Source organism: Apodemus sylvaticus, chromosome 23 (assembly GCF_947179515.1).
Source record: "Apodemus sylvaticus chromosome 23, mApoSyl1.1, whole genome shotgun sequence".
NCBI lineage: Eukaryota > Metazoa > Chordata > Mammalia > Rodentia > Muridae > Apodemus > Apodemus sylvaticus.
In genome coordinates, this window is record NC_067494.1 from 25,404,766 (window position 1) to 25,426,201 (window position 21,436).

At 42.0% G+C, this 21,436-nt stretch overlaps 1 protein-coding gene across 6 annotated transcripts in view; it reads left to right on the plus strand.

The window, feature by feature from the left end:
* The window catches only part of Aig1 (androgen induced 1), a 226,934-nt gene that overhangs the window by 19,585 nt on the left and 185,913 nt on the right, over window positions 1–21,436 (plus strand). The window contains exon 2 of one of the 6 annotated variants that reach the window (XM_052169392.1): window positions 18,112–18,254. The exons of 4 other annotated variants lie outside the window; for them this stretch is intronic. In XM_052169392.1, the coding sequence (XP_052025352.1) occupies window positions 18,112–18,132 (21 nt within the window). In that variant the 3' untranslated portion in view covers window positions 18,133–18,254. Of the gene's footprint in view, window positions 1–29; window positions 5,129–18,111; window positions 18,255–21,436 lie in introns of those variants that run through there. One more of the 6 variants, XM_052169391.1, reaches the window with a different exon arrangement.

Here is a 21,436-nt window from a genome sequence, read left to right on the forward strand (position 1 = left end):
GTGACCTTTCTCTCATTTGTTTACTGCAGAAACAAGTCTGGAACAAAGTGTGGGGTAGAGACAGAAGACTCAAGTCTATTTAAAGCATAACTCCAGTTTTTCACTCCCCCTCCCAACTGGCAAGATGAAGTTTTACTTTAAGATGATGTCTTACTTGCAATATAGCACGTAAGAGAAAGAGCTCTTCACCACAGGGTTCACATGTCGGTGTTGTCTATTTGATACTGCAATGAAGGAGACAAAGGCCATGGTTTTACCTGTACTCTCCTCCACTCTCTTGGTTCTAGGGATAAACAGAAGGAGTTAGCAGCTCAGAGAACTGTCACTTCCCTTCAGCTGGGATGAGGCTCGGAGTATGGCTCTAGGGTATGAAATTACATTTCTGCCTCTAGGTGACAATATTCACAGTTGCCTCTGCTGGTTCCGACAGATGCATATATATAGGGGCTACAGAAATGTGTTCAGCTTTCTAAGATACTTATTGTTAGAAATGCCATTTAAACTCTGAGTCTGTAGGTAAGTTTATGATGAAGATTGTGGCTTGTTCCTGGGGATCTATTATTGTGCTCCAGTATTCCTTTGTTTATGTCAAACTCTCACAGACATATGAGAAGTACTCAGATCTTACAAGAACATTCCACCCATCAACACGCCAAACCTGAAGGTCTCCGGATCTCTTGTCTATCAGAGATAACCACTGTTCTGACCCCAGCACTGCGTCAGCACTGCTTAAAGTGGAGTGACACAGCTTGTACTTAGAGTTTGTGTTTATAAAGTTTTCCCTGGGATGTTTGCTTTGTATCTGTCTGCGGGGTTAAGGATGGCTTCACGTGCATTATTCTTTCCCGTTCTTGTCCTTCTCCTGGATTTTAGAACTGCTTTCCACTCTACTTCTGATGTGTTTTTTGAGTTACTATCATGTCTTGAATGTTCTTAGTAGTGCATGGTGTGTGTGTGTGTGTGTGTGTGTGTGTGTGTACATAAATGTAGGGGTATTTCTGCCTAGGGGTATAGCATTGATGAGTGATAGAGACCTGTGTGTTTAGCTGATTAGATACTGCCAGATGATTTCCCTAAGTGGCTCTAACAATGTCTCTTCCTTATAGAAGAATGTAGACGCTCCTGTTATTCCGTATTTTCAGTAACATTTTGTGTTATAGGTATATATATTTTTAATTTACCTAAAAATATGCCAGCTATTCTGATGGGTTTTCAGTACTACTTTATTATAATTTTAACTTGATTTTCTTCTCATTACTTAAATGTTGCACATTTTTATTTGTTTCGAGGCCACTCGAGTAGCCTGTGCTGTGAACCCTTTATCCACTAAAAGAAAGTTGAATTGTCTCACTTTTACTTCCTGGTTTCTAAAAAGCTACTTTTACATAAAGGGTAGGAACTCTTTTCAGATACATAGAGTAGTTTACTTCCCCACATCTGTGTCTTACCCTCCATCTGTGTGCTCTCTGTCTGTCTGTCTGTCTGTCTGTGTGCACTCTCGTGCGCACACACACATGTGCACATGCACATAGGTGTGCACATATAGACACATGTATGTACATGTGTACTCGTGGCTGTGTAGGCTGAGGTTAACCTCAGGGTCATTCCTCAGGTGCCACTATGTTGTTTTTGAGGCACAGTCTCTCTTTTGACCTCGACTTGCTGTTTAGGTTAGGCTCTCAGGAGGTGGTCTTGCCCCAATGACAAGAGCAGGCTTGTTTTACAGAAGCTCTGGAGGTGGAGCTCAGGTCCTCATACTTGCCCAGAAGGTGCTTTGCCAACCGAGCCCTCTTGCTGGCCCTATTTATGGTTTCTTTGGATCAGCTGAAGTTTTCTACTTTATTGAAGCCAAATGTATCAATCTTCTTCACTGCTATGGGGATTTTTTTCTTTTCTTTTTGCCTTTAATGGAGTATTTATCTTATTCAAGATCACAAGGGGCTTTCTCTATGCTGTCTTCCAGAAATTTTGTCATCTTACATTTATTTCTGTCCCTCTAGTCGTGTTTTTGTGTATGGCGTGACTGAGGGGTCAGGGGTCATTGCTTTTTCCCATGCTCACATGACCCGCTGTTGTTCCTTGGCAGCTTCCTTCTAAATCAGCACCTGAACTCTGACGCTCTGTCTATTTCCCTACCCTTGCATGAATGCCACACTCTTTTTTAAGACTACATCTGTAATTTCAGGCTTGAGGTCCTTTCACGTTAGTCCTTCAGCTTTGTCCTTAAAGATTATCTGTTGGCATGATGTTTTTGTACACTGTGTAAAGATTACCCTTGTGCCAGTCAGATGCGGATTTCTCCACCCTCATATCTTGTTTCAATCCGGACACAGCATTGTAATGCTTATACCAAGAATCTCCTGTCTCAAGTTTGGGTAACTAAGTCTTACCGTGTATTCTCTGCCTTGTCTATAGCTGATACCTAATGGCTGGGCAGAAGAAAGAACAGGGTGGGACGTCCACCAACCAGAGAAAAGAGGAAGGGAGGGAGGGAGATTCAGATAAGCCGAAGGAAGGATTTGGAACCGTGAGGAAGGAGTCCAGAAAGAGATCCTGGAAACACACCTGAAGCCCAAACAGCCAGATTAATAACATGCAAGTATCACAGGATGGAGCTGGGAGATAGCTAGATTACCCTAGCTGGCAAAAGTAGATCACTTAACTGCTCAGCTATTAGGGTACAGTTTTAAGCAAAAATAGCTTTATCTGTGTCATTATTAGGGATTAACATAAAGTCAAGAACTACAGCAGCCGATTAATTTACTGTTTATATTTATGTTACGAATAATTCATTTACAATTATCTTCATTATTGTGGCCTGTTTCATTTCCATTTAATGTTAGAAAAAGCTTGCCAAATTTTAAATAAAGACTTTTAAGCTATTAATTGGTCTAACAAAGAAACCTTAAACCATAACTTCGGAGTAATGGCCGTTTTCCAACATTGTTCCTTCCAGCCACAGAGCCTATCCCTCCACTCTGTGGGTGGTCTCTAACCTCGCATGCAAAAACTCTGTGATTTTCTTTGTGGAGGTCTTGTGCCTCCTTGGATCCTTTCTCTTTACTAGCAATCAAAATCTTGCTTTTCGCCGGCATCCTGAGCAGCACACTAAAAGAGAAACTATTTTGAAACTTCAAGACAGGAAGTGTCCTTCACCTTGAGGAGGAGGTGTGAGCTTTTTTTTTTTTTTTCTTTCTGTTGTTGGTTTGAGGTAGGTGTGAAGCTGAATGCCTTGTCCAGATGGAACCTCGGATGTCCTTAAAAGTAGCAGATGTGTGTGGGCAGAATGCAGATTACTATATTGAGAAGCGCACTGAATGTCTCTAGGTATCACATACAGTTAGCTGAATGAAGAAGCCGGTGCGTGTTTTCAGTATCTGATCCACGCTCACTGATGCTGGGCAAATGACCATTCCCAAACAAAGGGATCATATCTTTTACATTCCTTCCTCCATCTTTGATTTCCTATTTCTAGTCAGTAGAACTGACTTAAATAAAGAAAATCTCTTCAGTATGTAATGAACCCTGCTCTAGTGACTGGACAACATACTCTTTAAGGGATTAAAATATTACAGAGTTGTCTCTAGTTGCTACCTTTTTTATTTTTTTCTTTTATTTCCCATCATGCTTTGGGAATGAAGTTTTTCCTCACTGACTTCAGTCTCTCAGCTCCAATTCCCATATCACACTGGTTCCTAGCTGTGAAGGCCTATTAAACCTGAGCTTATAGCCTCCCTACTTACCAGAACCAGCAGGAAAAAATGCCCTTTTTTCATTTGTGGTTGTGAAAATGTCCTTCTTAGTATCTCTTGTCTCCTGGTCTTTCTGTTCCACAGTTCTGCTGGCTGTTTTTAAGGCTCCCTTCATGCCCTTTAAGTGGATGTCCACTTCACGTTTCCTGTTTCATGTGACTTTTTTGACTGTCAGCTTTCTGTGGATTTTGGAGTCTGGTCTGGAACTAGCTAACCATCCAAGTGAGTCTGTCCAACTTTCTGTTGGCTTACCTCGTTTCAGGGCCCTGAGGACTCAAACTTGAACACATCGTAAGGAAACTCCAGTGAGCTGTCTGCTTTGGCGACTTTTCCACCTGGCCTGTGTGTTACTTGCTTGTCTGCGTCTGTGACAGATACAAGAGAGGCCTAACTTCAAGGTGCAGATGATTTATCTTGCTCATGTCGTTAGAGGTTTCAGTTCCCCATGACGGAGAGAGCCTAGAAGCAGTTTGCCAATTAGAGAGAGTCAGGAGAGAGGTCAGGGCCTGGGGAATGTGGGCATGCGCTTTTCTGCCCTTTGCCCTTCATAAACATCATCTGCTGACCACACGTAGGGCAGGTCTTCCTAAGCCTTGTTTAATCCTTTAAGACCTCTTGTCAAATGTGCTTCCATAACCTAGGCCCTTCTCATCCAATCAGTTTGACCATCAGGATTAACCACGACAGCCCATGACCTGGAAGTGGTCTTTGGGTTTTCTTTCTTGTCTTGTTTACCACGTCCAGGTTTAGGATTTCCCTCAGTAGCCTTGACATCTCTGTAGCTCTTCTTCTCTGTATTAAAAGGATAGTTAATACAGCCTAACTCTCTAATGACCCCAAGAAGTAAGAAGTTTAAAATGCTATCTCGCTCCAAAGAAGCTCTAACTCCAGCCTTCTAAGGAGCCCCAAACACTTCATATTCCTTGAACCCACTCTTTGTTAGAAACTAGGTGAAAGGTCTCATTCCAGAGCCTGCCCTTTGTTAAGAGCTAGGCAAAAAGGCCTTGAGTAGGTGATCCTGGCCCTGTAAGGTAACTGGAAATGAGCTAATTATCTGCTTATCTTGCTTCTGTAAACTGCTTTCGCCATTACCCCCACCCAGGAGTTCACGCATATAGACTCCAAGAAAATAGGAAGCTAATTGGTCCACAGAGCGTGGGCTCCGATAATTTAAACTGATTGGCCTAAAAACAATGGAGCGGTACAAATTGATTGGTTTACACTACGTGGGCTCTTGATGCTAAGGAATGATTGGTTTGTGATTTGCAGGCTTTGTTGTAAACTTATAAAAGCTGTACCAATTCTGCACTTGGGGTCCTACAGTCCTCTACCCTGCGCGGTGTACGACTGTGGACCCCAGAACCTCTGGAATAAAAATCCTCTTGCTTATTGCATCAATACCGTTTCTCACGAGTGATTTGGGTGCCGCCTTCTGAGGCATGGGGCGTGGGGCGCCCTCGTTTTTCGGGTCCTACAGTATCAGTTGCCTTTTCTCTCTTCCCAAGTAACCTTGTTTGAACTTGCTTGCTTGAACTACTTCCTGACTGGCCCACCTGCCTTCAATATTTTGACCCTCCATCCCAGGATCAGTAGGGTTTCCACCATGGGCTACCCCTGTTGTTTAGGCTCACCAATAGATCGGTTCTTCCTTGAGCGCAAAGACCTTTACTATGGCTTTAAATTCTAGTCATGACACAGACCCCTCTTGGTGCTTCCAGGTTCGTCTCTGGGTGTGGTCTCCTTCCCGTTCCTGTTCCTTGCTTCTCTCTCTCTCTCTCTCTCTCTCTCTCTCTCTCTCTCTCTCTCTCTCTCTCTCTCTCTTCCCAGAGTAGGCTGATCCTTATCCCTCACTCTCCTCATGTGATTTGTCAAGTCTCAGCTTAGATAGGACATACTATAGGGGAAACAGGTTCCCATCCACTACCTCCATTACTGTGTACCACACTGGAATGTGTTACATACATCAGTTTCACTGTCACCTCATCGAAGGCAAGGAACGTATTTGTATCATCCTATGGTGTTTTTATAAGTAAGGACCGTGTTGGGCTCTGTGGACACAAAGATGAAGGACTTTTGTCTCAGCCCAGGATGCTCTCATAGTTGGCAAAATGAAACAAACACCAGCAGGTAATTATCCTGCCATTTGATGAGTTCCATATGACAGGTGTTTTCAAGATGTGGCAAGAGGAGCACCTTCGGGGTCAAGTGAGTTCTCCTGAAGTGTGTTCTGGCATCCCTAAAGAAACGACGTGTAGAGGATAATCCTGAGAGTGACGATCACCTCCAGAAATAGCCCTGGCAGCCCTTCAGTCAGATTTGCCAGCTCATCTCCAGAGAATGTTCGTTGGCTCCTCAGATGCAGAGAGCTGCATGGGAATTAAGTTTTAACCAACAGTAGCTCAGCGTGTAGATAAATATCACGTGCTTAGTGGCAAAAAATAGCACAAACGTGCATTTTCAGGGTACTTAGTTGAGATTTGAAAGAGTAAATATTTTGTCCTGTATGCTCCAGGGTTCTCTGACAAAGGCCTGTGTTTAGTGTCCAAATACCATGACTTTGTCTGAAAGTACAATCGTATAGCACACTTTGCCTTGTTTGACTTCAGGCTGGGTTTTTTTTAAAAATATGATGAATTCCATAAAACAATCCTGTGAAACAAGACCTTTACGACGGCTTCCCTCTGAGTACCCTTTGTGGCACATAGCTGCTCTATCAGTTCACGTGTGTTCTACTCAGCTAGTGGGATGGTGGACAGAACCTTCTATAGATCAGAATTAGGTAATTCTGTAACAGTTAGAGAGGGCTCATTCAGATCAAGGAATTCCACTCTTTTTACATAGCTGTTATGATAGTAGACCATGAATGAATGCCAGAGTGTTTGGCAGAGTCTCTAGAATTCATGTCAAATTGACCACATATGCATCTGAGGAGATGGGTATAATTTCTTTTTTAACCCTCGTTTTCGTTTTTTGAAGAAGAAATAATCAGTAGCCACCACATTCTGAGCTCCGTTCGTTATATTTGTTGGTTTGGTCGCTGTTGTTTTGAGGGAGTAGACCGTAGGCTCTGCTCCACTCGGCCTTGTCTTTGTGCTGTGCGTAGAAATGGCTCCCCGACTGACGTCAGCATTTAATGGGTGCCTGGGTCCCAGGTGTTTCCCAATGTGAGCGCTCACGTCTTCATGGGAAATTCACACAGGAAAGGTTGTACGGCTGTTTTCCAGAAGACAAAGTGGAAGCTGAGAGAGTGAGAAGTCCTTTCTGAAAGGCAGTGGGGTATCTCATCTAGTCAGGGGCCCTGGGCGTCAAAACATAATGATGATTACCACACAACCATCCTCACAAACAAAATCAAAACAACAGTAAGACTGTTCATAATAAGAGCCATGATAAACCTACGGTATTATACACTCCTAAACTCAAGGGTGGAGAACAGGTGGCATAAATCCTTGGTACCTGGTAACTTGAGTTGTGTTTTATCAAGGACCAAAATTCAAAAACACATGCCAAGCTGAGGTAGAATTTGACGTAGTATTCTAAATTTTCCATCAACTTATTGTCCCCCCCAGGAATATTTGGCATGTGATATAGATCTTGGTATGGGTTCTGCTGTAAAATTTAGTGGGTTTTCTAATTTCTCTTCTTTAGCAAGCATTGTTTTGTTTTGTTTTGTTTTCCTAGTGAAGAAATGCTCGCTAGCTTTCCAGATTGACGCAGCTCACCCGTCAGCGTAGATCCCGCAGTTTGTTTTCTGAGACCTTAGTCCTCTTTACCACTATTTCTTACTGAATTTAAAGTTTTAAATTGCACCTTACTTCTTGATTTGTGGCTCTTGGATTGTTTTTTTCTTAGAAATTTCCAGATAGATGCTTCTAGAGGAGGTACTGTGTTCTGTATTCATGCCTGGTGGGATTTCTCCAGAGAACCTTGACTTTGTTTCTTCTTCTCATCTACAGCAATAGCAATGTAACCAGCTTTGTGACGTAACCATATCTTCTGTGGATACATGCTGCCTTTTAAAAAATAGTTTTGTTCATGTACAAGTTTGGCTAGTGAGTGTTTTCTTTCAGTGTTTACACATAGACATTATATGTTTATGAGAACAAAACATAGCAATCAGAAGGTATCGCTTTAGTCAAAAAGAAATATGAACTGAAAATTTCCACTTTATATTTCTAGTTATTCAAAGCAATCAGTTCATAGTCATTGTTTTATAAACACATGACGGGTTTATACCTAGTTAGTAGAATTTTAAAATCTATAATCTTTTTAAAAGGTTCTTTTCCTAGTGCTGGGGCTTGAACGTAAGGCCTTGTTTATGGTAGTTGAGCCATCTGCCACTGGCATATATCCTCAGCCTTTTAAAAGGTTTTTCTTACTCATGTTTGTTTTTATTTTTTGAGACAGGGTTTCTCTGTGTAGCCTTGGCTGACCTGGAACTCAAGCTGTAGACCAGACTAGCTTCGAACTAAGAGATCCACCTACCTCTGCCTCCTGAGCAGTGGGATTAAAAGTCTGCACCACCATCTACCACCAGGACTTTCAAAAAGTTTTTCACTTCGATCTGGGAATTGACAAGGGAGGCCTAAAACTGTCCATCCCTTTGCGACAGCTCCTGAGTGGCTGAAGAGAAACAGTTATTTTGGTTCCAATGTGTTCTCTTTATCTTTCTTTTGCCCAGTGTATAGAAGAACACAATATGTGAGGTTTATTCTACAGTCATTCTTCAGGACCTATTTGCTATAGCCACACTTGGATCTTTTCAATGTCAATAGTGTGAATTTATTCTGGGACCATGGGCTCCCTTCTTCCAGATGTTCACACCTGCCCCCGACTCCCCTCTCCTGCTTCTCATTGGTCTTCATGCTTTTCTCTGATCCTCTGAGCTACATGATCTATCCCTAATTATTCATTTGATACCTCTGTACCCCGGTGATGTTGCCTTGCAAAGTGTCAAGTCCATCAGTCTCCATTTGATGGTCCTAAAATGAAAGCACCAAGCACTACTGGAACGGAACCAGCCTCAAGATGCAGCTTAGCAGAGATGTTTCCCCACTGTTTCTCCTTCTTTGCAAGGCTCTCAGCATTTTCTGGCTCGCCTGCTGTCAGTCCAAGCCAGGCCTCTTCCCACTCTACTGTCTTCATCACTTTTAGTAATTCTGTAATGAGATAATGTGTACCAACATTGCTTCCAGATGTTGTACCAAAGCCCCAGAGATAACACTATTGAACTAAAAAGAATAGTCTATGTAACCTTTGAGAGTCAGATACATTATAAAATCGGAACTCTAATGATGACTTCATTGTACCCGAATCCACTGGTGAAAATGACAAGGTAGCCTGTGACTGCATCCCCTCCCTGTGACAGGGAGGGGAAGACACCAAGTGGCTTACAACTGCAGTGTGGGTCTCTTGCTCTTCCCAGAGCTTGTTGTATTTGTGTTCCTGGTCAGTCCCATTCAGTAGTCCTCAAAATAATTTAACAAAGGTAACTTTGTAAAGAAGTTAGTAGACATGTTTACTTTTTTTTTTAACCTAGGAAATCATTGATTAAGGCTGGATGGCCCCAGTCTTATACTGTCCCAAATTGAAAGGACCCAGGGCCCATGGACATCCTCTAATCTAAAGGCACATAATAACGCCTTTATAAATAAGTGCCTATATAAATAAGATACTTTTTCCTTTAAAAACAGGTCATGAGGGCTGGAGAGATGGCTCAGTGGTTAAGAGCACTGACTGCTCTTCGGAAGGCCCTTGAGTTCAAATCCCAGCAACCACATGTTGGCTCACAACTATCCGTAATGAGATCTGACTCCCTCTTACGGAGTGTCTGAAGACAGCTACAGTGTACTTACATATTATAAATAAATAAATCTTTAAAAAAAAACCCCAAAAAACAAAAAACAAAACAAAACAAAAGAACAGGTCATGATAAAGGACAGCGGCCTGCATGTTCCATGCCATCTCCTAGTTGGTGTTCTGTGAGGTGTGCAGAAGGCTGTTCATAAGGCTGTGTGGGCCCAACTTGACTAATATTGCCCTTGTTTTCCAAAGAAATAACCCCAAAATAAACACCTACTTGCATTCCTCATACAAATGAGAACTCTCACATTCTCCTTTTTTTCCCCTGTCACTATGAAATTATAAAATATCCCAGGTATTTTTAATGTATATAAGATCCACACTGCCATTTCACTAGGATGGTAGTGGGACTCTTGTGGCACTAGTCACATACTTCCTCCAGCTAAAGGGACCTAAAGCCCACATCAGTCCTCTTAAATCTAAAGGCTTGTATTCTGGAGTTAATAAATAATGACACACTAAAAATTGTGTAATAATAAATAACAAAAAGCAAACTTGAAAGTATGATTCCACTACTTGTGGGCATTTATCATTGTACACTGGCAAACTCCCAGGTGTTCTATTTGAAATAGTGGGAAAGTCGCCAGTTGGAGCTAATAACAGCAGATGATGTTTGAGAAGGGGCAAAACCTTATAAAACTTATCCTGAAACATTTGCCTAGATGGTCCTATTTCTCATGATAGAGGTCAGTATTTAGAGACAGTTTTGCCTTCATCTACACCAGAATTGAATGTAGACTGAATGTTGGAAAGGCCATGCCATAGATTTAAAATACTTATAAGAGATGCTTCTGAGGTTAGGGGCTCTTAGCTAATTGGCTTCATTAATGCAATTTTGCATTTGCTTTCTTTGGCCGCACAGATTCTGGGTAGTTATCTGATTTTATGTCATGTATTAGTTAAGATCCCATATGATCCTGATGCAGGTCAAGAGCTTTTTTGATTTTGATTCTGTAGCCTTTTAATGATGTCATCTGGTACTGAAGCCATCTGTGAGATAAATTGTCTTGATGAGTAAAAAGTTAGCGGTTATGTATTTTATGGTATTAGACGATTTAATTGACTTTTACAAACATTTCCACCCTTAAATGCATCCTCCCTTCCCCCTCATAATAACTCCCCGCTATTAACATGCCGAAACCTACATATCATATATTTGGCAAATACAGATACTAGTCTATTGGAGGTTAGGCCTGTCTGGGCCTATTCTTCTAGGCAGCAAAATGCACAGTCATTTAACAGCCTGCATTTCCTCATTTATAGTTTACTTAGAGTTCCTAGCTAGTGGTTAATCAATAAATACTTGTTTAAGCAATCAATAGTGGTTTTAATTCCAGGTTCCGAAGGATCCGGGCTAGCATTAACGGTTTATATGAACTCTGCAAACGTCTCCACTTTTGGAGTAGTTCATGGTGTCAGGGTAGGAGCCTCCCAGTAGCTGCACAGGTGGAGGCAGGCCACGGGCAGGTTGGACACTTCCTATCCTCATTTGCAGCAGAGGAGGGAGTCTGTGGAAAGCTGGGTGCTGTCTCCTTCCTGAGTTTTTATGAAACGTGGCGTGATTGCACCCTCGCCTTTGCGGAGTATATCCCAATCCCCCCTTGAGATGACCCTCCACCTCGTGCCTTAAACAGTGTCAGGAATTTCCTCGACAAGCCTCATCTTCCCAAGCCGCGTATCATAGCATATTATTTCCGGCAGAAAAGATTACCGTTCTTTTGTTATGGCCAAATGGATCGCTTGCTAGCGGTGGAACTTACAGCTCGTTCCATCAATTTCCAGGAACGAGACAGAGTGGTATGAGGTAAATGTCTGCGCACACGAGCGGGGATTCTAAATCACAGGCTGCAAACCGCGGAGCTTCACGGTGCAGTTAGTCCATCTCCTCAGAAATGTCTGTGGTGAAGGCTTCTTGAAAATGGCCAGGCTTCAAGCACATCACTTAGGTGACACTTTCAGGCATTAGGGTGATGGGTCCGTGTTGGCTTGGTGAGGGTAACCTCCCAGGGTCGGGGAGGATAATTCACCAGCCGGGGAGCTGATGGACAGTCTCAGTGGGAGGCAGAGGCAAAGAGCATGAAGTACTTTTAAACACATTGATTTCTTTGCAGAGTAGCATTTAAACATGTAAACCGGTCACAGACTCTAAGTCACCGGCGACCTACTCCTGTGACTGTGCAGTGGCTATAAGATGTTCAGATGTGCCCAGAGGGGAAGGTCATGAAAACAAAGGCCCAGCAGATCTCTGCAGAGTTCTCTTGTCTGGCACTATAGTGAGTCACTTATCTCTTGGTGCTGAGTTACTTTTGGCCTTCGCTCTTGATCCTGTGACAGGAGAAGACATCATGTATTACTCAAGAGTCAGAGAGACGTGGAATGAGGGATTTCCCCAAGGAGCTTCTGTTACAGCCCCTCTGGGTGATGGTGTGTCGGTCTCTCCTTCCCAACTGCTGTCCAACTCCTTCGGGAAACTCCCTCCCCGCTCCCACGCAGACACTATAGGAACTGATTTCCAGTAAGAAGTTCACTGCAGTTTTTGGGAACTGAAAACAAAACAACCATTCCTGTACTAGGAGGCATTATATGATGGAAGGAAAAATACCGGGGGTGGGGGGGGCCTTGAGTTCACACCACTTTCCCGAAGGTTTTATTGACTTTTCTGTGGATGAGAAAGCTCAGTGTCTTCCAGATACATAATTCATTTTATTTAAGTGTATGTCACATATATGTATATGTCACACACACACACACACACACACATATATATATATCGTATATATGTGTATGTTATATATGTCACATATATGTATATGTCACACCTATGTATATATGTCACATATATATGTATGTCACACACATGTATATGTCACATGCATATATATCGTATATACGTATATGTTGTTTGTATGTATGTCACATATATGTATATATCATATATATACACATGTCACATATATTTAGACTATAGGAATGAATAAACAATATACAGTATACCTGTCTTCTCTTTGCAATATATATATACACATATACATACACACACACACACACACACACATATATATATATATGTATATATATATATATACATATATATATATATATATATATACTTTGCATTATATATAGATTCATCCAATGCCAGGATATGCCCTTATAGTCTCTAATTAGAAAATCCCAGGTAGGTTTTGTTTTTTATTTCTTCATTGTTTCCTCCTTAATTAATGCTCTTGTCGTCGCGCAGAAGCTCCTCCAGGCCTATCTGTGTAGCACGGTAACTCTGGCTGCCTCCTTCCCATCTGCTCTCTCCCCAGTCCCTTGTTCAATGCCCCGTACCACTTCCCTTCCCATTGCCCCTCCCCCACACACCCCCAGAGCTCCCTCCTTCTCATCGCTTCTGTGTACCATGGCAAAGGCTAACTTGAAATAACAGGGTCTCTGAGACCCACACGGCATTCTTTGCCCCTGTCTTTTAGAAGGACAGCAGAACCACTACCAGTGTAGATGGGAGCCCAGGAAACCTTAATAGCTCAAGACAGCTATGTTCTGCTCTCTTAAAATTCTGTAAATAATGTTTGCTTTTTTTTTAAATTTCACATGTTGCTTTTTTTTTCTATTTTGGTACAGTTTTGTCTCTTACTTGAGTTCAGTTCAGTAGAAATATTCAAATTAGTAACCAGTTAATAACATAATTTAATAAATGAACTATAAAGCAATTTCATTTTGTTTAATATACTGAAGGTATACTGGAATCAAATAAAATATGTTCTGGACAAAAAGATCATATCTATTTAGGAATAAATGCTAGGTGTCTTGGGAATTTCTCCCCATTGTACAGAATATGGGAAGTACTTAATGCATTCCACAGAAAAAGAAAATACCACTATATTTTTATTTCAAATCGATCATGTGTGAAAATCTGCATGGACTGTAGGTACACATTTATTCTCATGGAAATGAGTCCTTACTCATAAGTGGATCATTAAGACATGATTTCTGGATAAGAAGGGGACGTGAAGAAACGATGCAGAAGCCCACAGAGAACGTTCTAGAGGATCAAACACTAAATGTCTCCAGAATACCCTGAGATGGTTTTGTTTTCTGATCAGTTCTTGGAGTGGCAGGATGCAATGGGCCACTGCATTTCTATGGGCTGGAAAACTATTCAAGCAACCAGCCTGCTAAGAGTTCATGGCCAGATGGTGTGCATCCAGGTCATGCTGAGCTGACGGTTTGGAAATGCCAGCTCTGCAGAATGGCTGGAGCCAAATGATTCTTCAAGGTAACCCTGCTTAAGACTCATGTGCATCTCCATGTAACATTACACTGTAAGCAGTGTGGTGAGTTTTAAGTAGACAGGGTAGTACTTCGAGGCATTGGCTGTCCCCTGTGGGATCTGGTAACGGTTCATGGGAATCAAACTCTAGTAAATGTGGTAGAAATCCAAGTAGTGTCTTCAGTATTGGCCAACTGTTTCTTTAAGCAAGTAACCCAAAGTCAATCCATTGGTGAAGGAATAGTGGAATGTTTCAGAAGTGTTACCAATTATCTTTTGATGATGAGAACTAATGACAGACTGTTCCCTTCTCTGGCAGTGGTGAGTATTAAGATCCCATGACCTTTTACATGTCAGGCAAGCATGTTACCATGAATTTGACTCCCTGTCCTGACTATTAAAGACACAGTAACAACCCACCAAGTTCAACCTGCCACGTTCTGCCTCTTTCTTCTTAAGCTGAGGCTCTAGGAAGCCATTTGTCTTGCCTCCCTCTCCTCAGTGCTTTCTTACTTGGAGAAGTGCTCAGAGGCATTCTGGGGAGGTTGAGGTCACTGTACAGAAGCAGGCAAGAGGAGAATGGGATGACTAGACATACAGGGAAGCCACCAGGGACTTGTGAGGGGACAAATGTGTTAGGTGACACATTGCATAGGGTGAGGATACGCTTCAATTCTGCGTACCATTAGCTATTCAAATTCTGCTGTTTAGAATATGTATTAATGACTTTTCTCATGGTTGAGACAACATTTCTGATGAAGCAAGGTATGAAAGTGACTACCTTTGCAGCCAGAGACAAGAAGATGAGGAGGGTTATGAATGTGGGTACCCCGCCCCCTTTCTCTAGTTGGCTAATTCTAGGACCCCAGGACAAGGTGTGGTGACTCCTACATTTAGAGTGGGTTTCCAATCTCAGTTAGCCTAATCTAGAAACTCTCACAGACATGCTCAAGTATTTGTCTCTTGGGTTTTCTAGCTCTGTCAAGTTGTGATATGAGCTACCATGTACTATTTTTGCATGTCTCTTTGTAGAAATTCTTTTGGTTTTTCTCCTCTCCTAGAGTGAGTTTCCATTTTCCCCCTTTCTTTTCTGTTTTCAACTTCTCTCCTCTTCCTTTTCCTTTGATAACTTCATAAAAGCATGGTTTACATAAAATCCTTTACCTAGTCTCAGGTTGATCAGTATCAATTTTTTTATGTGATACAGGTTGAATTTGCCTTATCAAAAATGCTTGGAACTAGGAGAGTTAATGGATTTTGCATGTTCTGTGTGGTTTGGTTTTGGAGGGTTTTTATTATACATAATGTGTATACAATCCCCTTACCTGAGGATGGGACCGATGTCTAACACAAAATCCATATTTTGTATGCCTTGTACATTTAGTTGGAAAGTAATTTTACACAACATTCTTAGTTGATTGGTTCGTAAGAAACGGTTTCTGTATCACATGTGAAGGGTTTGAGATTGTCTTTTTCCTTTGGGGAGGCTTCAGATTTACATTTTGATATTGACCCATTAAATGAAGTCAAGTACAGCATTACTACCCATGGTGACATATTGATGCTCAGATTTTTTTATTCTGAATAAGAATTTCTCATATGAATAAGTAAGGAATGCTTAATCTACATAACTAATAGTTATAAAAGCCTTCACATCTGTATTTGAAAAAAAAACCTGACTCATTTATTTACATGAAAAGCCCAATATTTTATGTTTGTTCATCAATTGGAGGCACCAAGTGTACCATTGACTATATCCTAGAGCTTTGAAGTGAAGAATAGTGTCGAGTTCCTGCATGGAAAGTATGATGGAAATCTTTTTTTTTTTTTTTGAAGTTGTTTTTAATTTTTATTCATTCTTTTTTTTGTCTTTCTTTTTTTTTATTCGATATAATTTATTTACATTTCAAATGATTTCCCCTTTTCTAGCCCCCCCACTCCCCGAAAGTCCCATAAGCCCCCTTCTCTTCCCCTGTCCTCCCTCCCACCCCTTCCCACTTCCCCGTTCTGGTTTTGCCGAATACTGTTTCACTGAGTCTTTCCAGAACCAGGGGCCACTCATCCTTTCTTTTTGTATCTCATTTGATGTGTGGATTATGTTTTGGGTATTCCAGTTTTCTAGGTTAATAACCACTTATTAGTGAGTGCATACCATGATTCACCTTTTGAGTCTGGGTTACCTCACTTAGTATGATGTTCTCTAGCTCCATCCATTTGCCTAAGAATTTCATGAATTCATTGTTTCTAATGGCTGAATAGTACTCCATTGTGTAGATATACCACATTTTTTGCATCCACTCTTCTGTTGAGGGATACCTGGGTTCTTTCCAGCATCTGGCAATTATAAATAGGGCTGCTATGAACATAGTAGAGCATGTATCCTTATTACATGGTGGGGAGTCTTCTGGGTATATGCCCAGGAGTGGTATAGCAGGATCTTCTGGAAGTGAGGTGCCCAGTTTTCGGAGGAACCGCCAGACTGATTTCCAGAGTGGTTGCACCAATTTGCAACCCCACCAGCAGTGGAGGAGTGTTCCTCTTTCTCCACATCCTCTCCAACACCTGCTGTCTCCTGAATTTTTAATCTTAGCCATTCTGACTGGTGTAAGATGAAATCTTAGGGTTGTTTTGATTTGCATTTCCCTAATGACTAATGAAGTTGAGCATTTTTTAAGATGCTTCTCTGCCATCCGAAGTTCTTCAGGTGAGAATTCTACATTAGACCTTTTTCCTTGCACCTTCTACCGGGTGAATTTCCTTATTTCTTGGGTTACATAAAACACATTGAAAAAAAAAAAAACAGGCGGTGGTGGTGCACGCCTGAAATCCCAGCACTTGGGAGGCAGAGGCAGGCGGATTTCTGAGTTTGAGGCCAGCCTGGTCTACAGAGTGAGTTCCAGGACAGCCAGAGCTATACAGAGAAACCCTGTCTCGGAAAAACAACAACAACAAAAAACCAAAAAACCAAAACCAAAACAAAACACATTGAGTGAGTTCCATATACCAAGCTTCATTGGCACCAAACCAAATGTCTGTTTTCTTTTCCTGTAGAAAAATGATCCCGTATGATTTTTGCATGTAGTGCCATACAAGGCTTCTTGAGCTCACCCAACCCTGCTCTGATTACCCCGCCCTTAAAACTAGAGGGGGCTGAATTAGAAGGAAAGGGCTGAAAGATTAGCAGAGGATACTAATAAGATGAACTGAAACACAGTAAAAGATAATATAGTTTCAATCTACTCAGTGATCAGTTATAAAAGTTAAATATTGTCAACACAGCTGGAGCTCCTGTGTTCCTCCTATAGCCTCTTCTTTTCCAGAGGTACTTGAGTTCAGTGCTGTTATGTAGTTTTGTTTTTTGTTTACATGTATTTGTGTGTGCCTGTTCGAGTGTACACATGTGTGTGCTCACAGAGACCGGAGAGGGCATTGGATCCTCAGGAATTGGCATAGACGGGCAGTCCTCCAGAAGGGCAGCACACTGCCTCAATGCCAAGCCATACCTCCAGTCCAGAGTTCAGTGTTCTCAATCTCTGTGTGTTTCTTCCTGCTTATTGCACATGCCCATATCGCATCCTTATATATTTGTGTCTTTTATGATTTATTTTAATAGCGTCAAAATATGCCATTTCTTGGTCTCTGTTTCTAGTTCAATATTTTGTTACAAAGAATGAAAACATTTTGTTATGAGATGAGAGTTTTGCTGCCTAAGACCAGCACAGTTCATTCGTCTACTATTAAAAAACAAAGAACAAAAACCAAAAACAATGTCATTGCTTCAGCTTTGGTAAACTGGTGAGTGCAGAAGCTGACTTTCTCACATGCCGAGGTTTCTGTAGGGCAGTGGTTCTCAGTCTTTCTAATGCTGTGGTCTTTCATGTGATTGGTGACCACCCCCAATCAAAAGTGTTCCGTGTTGCTTCATAAATGTAATTTTCCTATTGTGAGGAGTCATAGCATAAATATCTGTGTTTTTCAGTGCTTTTAGGTGACCCCTGTAAAAGGGTCATTTGACTCCCAATGGGGGTGTCAACCCAAAAGTTGAGAACTACTGCTTTAAGGAAACTGTGTCACTAGAGCAAAGGGAGCACTGTAAGCTCTCCTCAACAATCTCTGTTGTTGTTCTTCCTGATGTTTGTCTGACTTGTATTCCCACAGTGAGCTTTCTGGTTGAGTTAGAATCATTCGTATCTCTATTTTATGAGAAATGCTATCTCATTGCAGCCCTCATTTGAATCCTCCTAGATGTTGGTCACACAGGACACTGGATGCTGACAAACAGTCACAGAGAATGGTACTCCCTGGCGTGGGCACCAAGGTCTCACACCCAGTCAGAGTTGATCGAGAGCTGACAGAGAGATCCAAACATCTGAAGTCTTACACTATGACTCGAGAAATTTCGTAAGTGTGGAATTGTTCTCTGAGTCATCTCTGGTCATCTCAGAACCTTGTCCCTTGCCACACTTCTGCCTCATCCATTTGTGGCAATCTTCGAAGCTCCTGCTCTGGCTATTTATAAAATGACAATAGGCTCTAAGCCATGGAAACTAAAACCAGTGTAAATTATGAGGAAAACTGGAGCATGACCATGGCTTTGGTTGACTAGTAATAGCAGGGTGCGTGGGAGCTCCCCAAAGCCTATACTACTAACAGTATGTGTGCTGCAAGGCTGAGCTCACAGCTGGAAACAGATGTTTCTAGGAACTTTCATCGCCTTATTCTGTGCCCAAGTTGGGAACCATACACAACACTTCTACAGACTTCCCACTGCCAATGTGGAAATGCCTTTTTCTCTCTCAAGTATTTGGTATGTTCTATAAAGTAAGGAGAATTGTATCACTTAGAAATAGGTCATTAGCAAATTATTTCTACTTGAAGAAGCCAGATTTCTGAATCTGTCTTTGGTGTTAAGTAGGTAAGATCAGATCCCAGGAAACGTATTCCTGCCACTTCTGAAGTTTTGTTTAGCTATGCCTTGGTATGCAGCCCGCTTGCACTCAGCATGTACAACTTTGACCCTACTTCAGGAAATTGACAAATTATCAGTTTGTTCTAGTTCACGGTTCTCACCCACCATGCTCTGGCCCAAGGAAAGTGTGACTGTTACGAATGATACCATTTGTGATTGATTTTGGGGAACGAAAAACGGGTAACTGTAGGAGACAATGGTCACACCATCTCTACAGTACTGGAAAGATTTTATTGGTAACTGTAGGAGACAATGGTCACAGCATCTCTACAGTACTTTGGAAAGATTGGATTTCATAAGTACTAATAACCTAAGGTAGCCATTTAATTCAGCATCTACGATAGAAATTTGTTCCAAATCAGGGTGGATTTTTTGTGCTTAATTGAGTTCTTTGTCGCCAGCTATCACTCCTGTGCCAGACAAATGTTTAAGTCTGAGGAATCAGAGCACACGGTCTCCCTGCATTTGGCTTGCCATCCATTCGTTTGCCTCCCCCCACACCCCCTTGGCACTTTCTAGACCTCACCAGGGAGTAGAAACAGACTGCAGATGTGAACTGTAAAGTAATGCATATCCCAGTTAGGTAATTAAAATTCTTTCTGTTAAGTCTGTGTAGGTGTGTGTGTGTGAGAGAGAGGGGGGGATGTCTCAAGAATAATGAAAATGAAAATAGTGGGGTTCTTTTTTATTTTTGTTTTGTTTTTGTTTTCTTTTCATTTTGAATCATTTATTCCTATCCATATTCCCTGGTTTGGCAGACTGATGGCAGGTCTTTTAAGGTAGCATAATTTAAAATCTTATCTCTGAGAATCATATTTAGATATTTTGATTTGATGTGCCCTCGTGCCCCTTCTGACTCCTCCTCCTCCCTCTACCAACGTTTTATAACTCACTGTATTAGTTACTTCTGCAGTGCTATGACTAAGTACCATGATGAAGATAACTTCTAAAATAAAGTACTCAACCAGGCTTGCTTATCATTTCAATGAGTTTGTCCACTGAAGTGGTACCTTAGAGCTTATATCTGATCCACAAGGAGAGAGAGAGAGAGAGAGAGAGAGAGAGAGAGAGAGAGAGAGAGAGGAGAGAGAGGAGAAAGGAGAGAGGAGAGGGGAGAGGGGAGAGGGGAGAGGGGAGAGGGGAGAGGGGAGAGGGGAGAGGGGAGAGGGGAAAGGGGAGAGGGGAGAGGGGAGAGGAGAGAGGAGAGAGGAGAGAGGAGAGGGGAGAGAGGGGAGAGGAGAGAGGAGAGAGGAGAGAGGAGAGAGACAGAGAGGATGGAGAGAGAGAGAACAGAGAGACAGATACAGAGAGGGGCAGACAGAGACAGACAGAAAAACAGAAAGACAGAGACAGAGAGAAACAGAGATACAGATAGAGACAGAGCAAGGAGATACAGAGAGACAGAGAGACAGAGACAGAGAGTGACAGAGACAAACAGAGTGACAGAGAAGGTGAGAGAGAGAGAGAGAGAGAGAGAGAGAGAGAGAGAGAGAGAGAGAGAACTCCCTAGGAATGGTGCGAGCTTTGGAAACCTCAACGCTCATCTCCAGAGATACGCCTTCTCCAGTAAGGCCACACCTCCTAACCTTTCCCAAAAAGTTCCACCGATTTCAGACCAGGCGTTCAAACATATGAGCCTATGAGGCTCTTCTCAGTCAAACCACCATAGCCGTTCCGTCACTGCTGTCTTTGTGTGCATGGATGTGTGGCCATCCATTGGAACTGGCTAAAACATCAGGGGGCACATCCCAGAAGAACACTGAGTCTCCCTACGACAGCAGCCTTCACTTGCTTTAGCTAAGGGTGTGGCTGTATGAGCCCTTCCCCCATGTGTGCTGCAATTTTGATTAGTATGATCTTGTGCAGGTGTTTTGCAGGAGTGTGCTAGCTCTGTCATATTTGGAAGGCACTGCTTTACAGCAGTTCTGCCCATCTCTGCCTCTCACAATCTCCCCAGCCTATCTTCCTCGATGTTCCCTCAGCCTTGGGGAGAGAGAGGGCTTGGAAGTAGTGTTCTTTAAAGTGAATCTTCTCAATTATCTAAAATTGTACATTAATTAATTACTTAGCGTATTAATAAACATTTATAGGGTCAGATCTGTAATTAGGCTTTGTACGTATTCTCCTCAGGTGTCGTAATGCATACCTTCGGCAGTCTTTGTGCTGTAGTTCCGTGTTGTATATTGTTAAATATTTACATTTTTAACCTCAATTAGAGGTTTCTATCCCACTTTAGATCATTCGGTTCCCAGATAAAAGACACAGAACACAATTATAATAAGTCTTAATAGCACTAGAGCTGGGCCGTACCTTATGAGCTATTAGTGTCTATCTACAATCATCACAAGTTATAACTTGTCATGTTCCATCTGGCCACTCGTAACTACAATCGGTCAGCCATTATGGGAATGCTTTCATGACTCACATGCCCCCTGGCGTCTGCTCTCTCCACCTAGTTCTCTCTCATTGTCCTGCCTCAGACCCCAAGCTGAGGAACTGAACCCAGCTATATGCTGTAAGCATCTTTATTAACCAATCAGGGATAAGTTGGGGGGTGTATTGATCAAGGTTCTCTAGAGT